At 35.3% G+C, this 8,215-nt stretch overlaps 1 protein-coding gene across 1 annotated transcript; it reads left to right on the forward strand.

Annotated features, from left to right (window-relative positions):
* The first annotated feature begins 2,246 nt into the window (after positions 1 to 2,246).
* On the forward strand, positions 2,247 to 7,943 carry LOC110798876 (uncharacterized). The gene is made up of 3 exons (XM_022004073.2): positions 2,247 to 2,702; positions 7,358 to 7,479; positions 7,566 to 7,943. The coding sequence occupies exons 1-3, from the start codon at positions 2,354 to 2,356 to the stop codon at positions 7,680 to 7,682; spliced, it is 588 nt and encodes a 195-aa protein (XP_021859765.1). The 5' UTR covers positions 2,247 to 2,353; the 3' UTR covers positions 7,683 to 7,943.
* The last annotated feature ends 272 nt before the right edge of the window (positions 7,944 to 8,215 follow it).

Raw genomic sequence — 8,215 nt, forward strand, 5'->3', positions numbered from 1 at the left:
GCGCCCAACCTCTTCTTTGTCGTCCCTTTCCTCCGCGCCCAGCCCCCTGCCTCCCCTCCTCCGCGCAAACCGCGCAGCCGCCACAACCACCACCGTTCAGCCACCACCACTCATCCGACACCCCCCCTTCCTTGCGCACCTAGAAACACCACCTTTCTCCGTCGCCGGCCACCGCCCAACTCCCCGTTTTTTCCTCCTCCCTCTGTCGTGCTCCCCTGCTGCTTGCTCTCCCCTTTGGTCGACTTCCAGGAAGTCAGGAAACCAAACCAAGTTTCTGAATTTTGCTCCCTAAAACAAAGGCCCAACTCTAATATTTGGGCTTTGGTAAGTCATTTTATTTCTTATTTTCTATTTCAGATTTTCAAATGTATTAATTTTGTTTATATAAATGACTATTAATTATTTATTATTTACACAAGGAAGGCATATTTTATTAGTAATATTATTTACTATTAATAATATTTATGAGTTTATAAACAAATATATATATATATATATATATATATATATATATATATATATATATATATATATATATATATATATATATATATATATATATATATATATATATATATATATATATACTAATTCAAAAACTTAAAATGTTGATTTAAAAATATTTATCGCTTTAAATATTAATTCAATAGTTTAATCTTTTGAAAGAATTCGGACTCGGAGTTCAGAAAGAACGAACCAAGGACAAAGCTTAAGGTAATGCGGAATTAAGGTAACGGCTATTGCTAGTACCCGCAATTCCCTTTTAAATGTGTTTATGAAATCATGACAATATGATTGAATTTATGATCTGAATGCTTTGACATGTTTTATTGAATTGCGGGAAATGAATTATGTTTTGATTGAATAATTTATTATAATATGATTTGATGGAATTATTCCTTATTTTATGATTGATTGAATTTCTTATAAAATGATGTTTATAAGAAACCATGAAAGAAAGGATGTTTGATCGTATGATCCAAAGGAAACATGTTACTTCAACTGAAGTAAAAAGGCTAAAATGTAAAATTAAACGAAACATGATAAATGAAAGTGAAAGACTTTGTCCGTTTGGCAGTATATGTTCACAGGTACGATTCTCGGTCATGTATGTACCCATGGGGCATCCGCCCATTGAGCCAAGGCTCTCATGTTTTCGGGCCAAGGCCCCATGTTTATGACATCGGTCCATTGTGGAAGACGTTCCACCATGTCATACTTGCCACGGCTAGCATGTGCACCCTAAAGTTATGAATGAATTAAATGAAGGACTTTATAAAATGTTTTACATTATTCTATTCTCCCTGTGTTATTAAATAAAATGAATTGAAATGAATTTACGTTGCTAGAATAGTTCGTTACTGAGTCTTCGGCTCACCGTTTTTGTTTTCTGTTTAAGGTACTGCGGGGAACGATGGAAACGAGTAATGGCGAGGAATTTCACTTGAATAATATTCACTTAGTCTATGCTTAATGTTTTAATAGTTTAATTAAAGACTCTTAGTAAGGTATGTACTTTTATTTTGGTAATATAAAAGATTATTATATTAAATTTTGGGATTTAATAGCTTATGATTGATGGTTGCCTTGTAATTCCCAAGAAGGAGTTACGGCAGGTAATGTCCCGACCAAATTAGGTTAATTCCGCTGCTAATTATGCTTTAATACTTGAATTAGAGGTCGGGGCGTTACAATACATCTGTTGTAGCCATGACAAATATAATTTTCGTCTGATACATCTGATTGTAGTCGAAAGATTGACCTCCTCTTCGATCCCGCACAAAGCTTTACCAAAGAAACAACCTGAACTAAACTAAACACACAAACTTAACTAGAATCAAACCCACCATAGGGGTATTTTTTATTTTTTTTGACGGGCACCATAGGGGTACTTACTACACTAACAATAGGTAGTTTTATTGAGATCTAAAGCAAAAACAAAACATAATTAAAGAGAACGGGTTGGAAATAACCAAATTTTCGAAGAAATTTGACTATTTCCGCCCTAAAAATCCTAGCTTTTGAAAACCCTTTTTTCTAATCTAATCTAATATAATCTAATATAATCTAATCTAATCTAAACTTATTTTTCTTCTAATCTAAACTAAACTAAAATAAATAAGTAATAAGATTTTTAAAATTAAAATAACCGGACCTAAGTTGAGTAGGAACTCGAGTCGACTATTTGCACACCCGGTTAGATCGCGTGGGTGTATAGATTAGGTCAAAAGTACCTCTAAGGCTCTAACTCTCTAACCGTCGAAGTTGAAGTTTTGCCCTATAACCCTCTCTAAAACCCTCATCTCTCATCGTTTCAACACACGACCTCCAAACCTTCAAAAACCCACTAAAAATGGGGGGATCAAGAAGAAAATACAAGAGATCAAGAATACATAAGGTGAAAGTAGGACTTCCCAAGAAAAACCCTAACATAGTGAAACCAGCCTTCAATCTTCCCCCAAAACTGCGCGCTTTGCTCGACCCATTGGGTACCAAATGGGACGAAAAGGGAAGCGTAATCAGCAATTACAAACAATTTGGGTTTGTTTCAAACCCTAATCTTCTCAGTGTTCGTTCTCGCACTTCGCATATGATCGAGAGCGACTCACTTCAGGTTCCACCTCCTCGTCCTAAAAATCCCGCCGATAACAAAGTTGATGAATTTGAGCCAATGGATTCCGGGAGTGACCTTGAAGAAGACGGTTAGTTCCTTTTGATTTTGTTGGGTTTCTTTTTATTTTCTATTCTGTAACATTGGGTTACTTTTAGCTTAATTTTGTGGTAATTTTTAGGGTTTTTTGGGTATAATTTTTGTGTGTAATTTAGTGTATGTTTTCGGGATTGGTTTTATTCGGTTAATTTTTGTTTGTTTTGGGCATGATTTTTGTGGGTATTTAGCGTAGTTGGTTGTTGTCTTGAGGATAGAAATTGGGGACACAGGTCTTACCTTGAAGGGTCTTTTTGTTGATTTATTTTTGTGATAATTGGTTTATACAAGGTTGAACATAGTGGATTTAACTAGTTGTTGCTTAGTGTTGTTTTGGTTGTTTGGAAATCATAAATGAGAGATGATGAACTTTGCTTGAAACGTTATTTTTTGATGAAAGAGTTGGCTAAAGTGTCAGTATTTTTATGGTATACATGATTTGGTCTCTTCATGCTCTTCGCCAATTAGAGAGAAGTAATCGGGAGTTCCAGCAACTCAGCAAGTAGAGAGAAGTAATCGTAACACTGTTGTTGGTATAGACTATATATTTGGTGGGTGTTAGGGTCGAAGATGGGATTGAAATTTGTGGAGCAGAGTGTGTTAATTGTTATGTGGATTATATTAATTTTTGGAATGATTCCGGTGAGCAAAGGGAAGGTCTTGGGTTTAGAATTCTGTTCTCGGAATCATTGTTGAAGGATTCAAGTAATTTTAAGGACAAAAGATGGGCATAAATACCAGTTTTGTTACTAAGCATTCTGCATTCGGACATTTTTGAAGGGCTAGTATTATGAGCAAGAGAAGCAAGCAAACTGGACTTAATATTCCAGTTCATGTTGGATAATTGGTAGTCTGTTAAGTGCTTTGCCTTGAGAGCTACATGAAATGTCTCATGCTTCGAATTTGGTGACTTTAGAAACGGCGGGTGATGTCTATGTAGTGGCCTTTGTTTGTACAATGGCTCTGATTCCCTGAACATGGTTGATCTCCCTTGTACGATGAAGCACATTGTGTACTTGCAACATTTTCATTAACTACTACGCAGTATGTGATAAATGGTCATATTGATAGGGAGATAATTGGTAGTTTGGTACGTACCCCACCTTGTTAGGAGGAAGTTTTTACATGCATTTGAATATCCTACGTTATGTGCTCAAGTACTGAGGAGACCTTGGGATATTGATAAGGGATACTGAATTTTTGTGTCCTTTCTGTTACTGGACTGTTCTCAGTGAATATATATGATTCTTTTTTTTAAAACTTTATATTACCTTCGGGTTTAGGAGGCATGCTCCAAAGTCCAGACACCATATATGTCTTTAATGCTGTAACATGTAGGATAATGTTTAGCTAAACTTTCTTGTGCATGCAACATAATTTGCTGCAACAAATGTAGGCCAGCTTGGTAGCTTACACTTTAAGTTCTTTATTTGCCTACACTCTAATATAATTCAGTTTTTTGCTTTCTCATTTCCAGCAATTGACAATTCAGTGAGTCTTTTCTTTGTTCACATAGTTTTCAGCCCTTTTCACCAATGACAAAGGGTTGTCAGTTGTCACTGTCCATTATTGTTAAAGATTGGTCTTCAAGCAATAACATGCTAAATTTCTCCGCTGCTTCGTGCAACACAAAATTTTGAAGTAGGGATTGAGGCACAATGGTAATGTTGGTAACTTGGTATCTGTTTTGGATAGCCTTTTATCCATGTCTATGGTTTTCATTATTGTGTACACGATGTTGGTCAGCTCATTAAACTTTACGAGGCAATTATCTTCAGTTAATCATTGCTTGATGACTACAACCAAGATATGTTGGATCCATGATTCTTTTTAAATTTGGCTTTAGACCCTTAGAGCCTAGTACGAGCATCCATTTATGCGTATTCTTTTTACTACTAGTCTTGGTCTTATTGGCAGCAGTTTTGAGGATGGTGTCAGCTTAGGAACAGTATCAGTTTTTTAGTTTAAAAAACAATGCTGTCCTTAATTTCTGATTTCATGTGCACTTGGGGCAGCGAATCCACTATTGTAAAGAAGGATCGTTTGGGTTACCCTATATTTTGGTCGAATAAGTTAGCAAACTAAAGAGGTCACTGGGAGAAATCTATGTAGAACACTGTTACATGGTACACACAATTTGATTTGATTCCTGATATGGAATGGAGGTGCGAAATGCTCCATGCCAAGAATTGGTCACTCCGCAGTCCACACACACACACGTCCTATGAAATAGGCTTTTGTTAACTTCATTTAAGCATACATGGGTACTGGAAGAGTGGTAGGGCTTAATGTATTATGCCCATTACATACAAAGTGTTGTCAGACAAATGTGCTGCCAAGTCACTTGGCCCGGGAAACAATACTTTAAAAGAACAGTGTACTGTCAGGGGCGGACCTTATAGGTCCGGAGGGGTCCAAAGGGACCCCATTATTTTTGAAAAAAAAATGTAAAATGATATTGGGGTAATTAATTGCAATTGAAATAGTTAACTTATGTGTACTTAACTTACATTAATGACAATGAAATATACTTGTAGCATAATGGTTGCCTGAATACTATGCTACATGGGTTGTCTGCGTTTGAATCCTCGATGTTAAATATGATTTTCCCCGCCTTCTTTTTGTCTTTTACTTGTCCTTCGTTGATCATCTAAATTATTCATGTTTATTTTTTTCCCTTTCCCCTTTGCAAGTCGTTTTTCCTTCCCATCGCTTTTTTTTTTTTCTTTTTTCTATAATGGTTCATGATTTTGCTTTTACAAAAAATAGTAATGTTATTTTTTCTTCAAAAAGATTTTGTAATTTTCATATGATATACTTCTAGTAATGTATTTTTATACTACACTTTTATAGACTTATAGTTGCATGTTTCTTAGACTTAGAGGCTTAATTAATTCCTTCGTATATAATAACATAATGCCCCATAAACGTTAAGAATGATGTTCCTTTGTTTTTATTAGTGTCTTTGTGTGCTATTTGTTTAGTGGCAATTATTGTAATAAAGTAAATATCCTTCAAAGTATGAAAACTCGTTTTTTCCATTTTAAATTGAAATCGCGCTAAGTTATTGTTGCAATTTGGACTAGGTGTTGAGTTTTATTGTTTTTGAAACCCAAAATTAAAGTTCCTAAATCTTCCACACATTTTATTATGGCGTTTTTAATATTTCGACTACTTACCTCTCAACTTTGACCCCCCTAAAAGGAGAAAATATGAGAAATTAGAAAGCAAATCATACATTTTTTTGGGACCCCATTTGTAAATTCCTGGATCAGCCCCTTGCTGTCGACTTCGTAAATTGATTGCTAATCTTCTTTTTCAAATTATCGGTTGCTTCTAATAACGATACTCGTCGTTTTTCTGGACCCTTTTAAGAATTTTTCTGATGATATGTATGTGCTAATAAGATGCACCTTCTTGCCTTTTTTTATCTAGCCAGTGGAAGGATTAGTTTAATGTGGTGTTGTCTTACTCTGTACCATGAGCCTTTTCTCTATAGGACATTATGACTAATGAACCTCTTTAAATGCTTTAGTTGAAAAATTCAAAGTTTAGCGGCCTGGTGGACTTTGCTGGCTTGACTAAGGGCCATAGTGTCTTGGGATTGGCTTACACGTTAAATGGTCTCACTTTACTGTGTATGACTCCTATTCACAGAGGAAAAACAGAAAGAAAAATAAACCAATAAACAAGAGAAGATTCTGAATCCATTCATAACTCCACTAGCAGAAGAAGCAAGTGGGTAGATTCATCACATGCTTTTAGATTTGATCAATATTGGATACAGGTCTTTTCAGTTTGTGTTACTTTGGGGTGCACAAATATATATGTCTACTTCAGTCAGGTTGAGTCAAATGTGGGGTTTTTATCGGGTTTTTGGTTATTTGGAATTTGGTTGCTCTAGTTTTAGCAACACCATCTCAGAAAAATCTGGAAAGTAGGAGGTACAAAGTAAAATGATACACCTATTTCTAATATCTTTCTTTTTAGTTGAACCTAATATTACAGAAACCATAGGTTTTTCATCCTTTCATGTGTAGTTGGGTGTATTTTGGGATTTTGGGGTTTGAGGTCAATTGGATTAGATGATATCAGGTTTGTGTTCAGGCAAAATGAGACGAGGTCGGGTTATTTTTAGGCAATCATATTTTGGATATTTATTTTAGTTAGTGGGTTGGGTTGGTTTCTCTAACTCTCTAAGTCGGGGTTGGGTTTTACCAGGTTCACAATTGCTAGGGCCTTTGGATGCCAAATGACGAGAATAACCTGTATATGTTTTCTACATTCACTGTTTGAAATGTTAGTTTTAGATACTTGAACATGCGTAGATACTTATACGTCGTATTCTTTTGTTGATAGGTGTAGTGTCTACGGCATTATGGTTTTAGTCTCTAGTTACAGGAAGCTTCCCCTTCAATAATTAGAAAAAATGAGTTATTTATGTAGTCCTAGATATTTATAAAGGTCTATGTAATTCCTTACAATGAGCTTACGTAGAAAGAATGATACTCCGTAGTCAGGAACAGAAGTACATGTTGCTAAACCTAGGGCTAGCATGCTTATTACATGAAGTATATTGGTGTGGCAAATTATGGAGAAAAATTACCATTGAACAATACATAATGTTAATACTTTCTTTGTTGTATATAGATTTTAAAACAGCTCTTGGAAAGAGAAGAAGGGATGGTAAAAAAGCACCATCACAACCATTGACTACTATGCAGCGTGCACATGTTCTTCCTTTGATCGAGAAGTATGGAGATGATTACGAGGTAAGCATGTGTTCTTGCTTCTGTAATATTCTTGATGTTTGCTTTTCATTTTTCTGTGTTCTGATGGACTTATTTTCCCATGACAGAGCATGTTTAGGGATACAAAACGAAATACTATGCAGCATTCGATTGCCACACTGAAGAATTTGTGCCAAAGATACAATCAGTGGAAGGACAAAAATCCATTGATAATGGGCAAGTGAAGGATAGTGTTTTTGAGCAGATGGTAGCACCCTGACTTCAAGTTCCAACCTCATGCATTGATGTAACTGATGCTGGTTATAACATCGTATTATCACTTTTACCGCGAATCAGGCTTGTTGGCTACCATTCTTTGTTCCTGATATGGACTTTCAGATTTCAAGTGTTGTATCTTAAAGTTTGAATTTTTAACTATACATTGATTCACGGTTTGTCTGTAAAAACTGAAAAATATCTCCTATAAGATTACTAGTTCAAGTCTATTACATTTTCTTAAATCATTTTCGTTTTCTCAGTATTGCAATCTTGCAGAGGAAACAAAGTTTATATACCAGCACCAACCTCTGTTTATTGTTTATTTTTGGAAAATTCTCAATGGTATGCTCGTGTGTTTTCTAATTCTCTATAGCCAATCAAGTAAAAATATTATCACTAATAAGTCCATACTAATTTTACATAACCAACAATAATACTAGTGTTGCTTTCTAGGCAAATAAGTGATTAAAGCACTAATCATGGTTATTATAATATAGCC

This window comes from Spinacia oleracea, chromosome 6, assembly GCF_020520425.1.
Source record: "Spinacia oleracea cultivar Varoflay chromosome 6, BTI_SOV_V1, whole genome shotgun sequence".
Classification (NCBI taxonomy): Eukaryota; Viridiplantae; Streptophyta; class Magnoliopsida; order Caryophyllales; family Amaranthaceae; genus Spinacia; species Spinacia oleracea.

Coding starts and splice junctions, on each gene's coding strand:
- LOC110798876 (XM_022004073.2), top strand. CDS start 2,354: ATGGGGGGATCAAGAAGAAAATACAAGAGATCAAGAATACATAAGGTG. Junction 2,703..7,357: donor GAGTGACCTTGAAGAAGACG/GTTAGTTCCTTT, acceptor TGTTGTATATAG/ATTTTAAAACAGCTCTTGGA. Junction 7,480..7,565: donor AGTATGGAGATGATTACGAG/GTAAGCATGTGT, acceptor TTCCCATGACAG/AGCATGTTTAGGGATACAAA.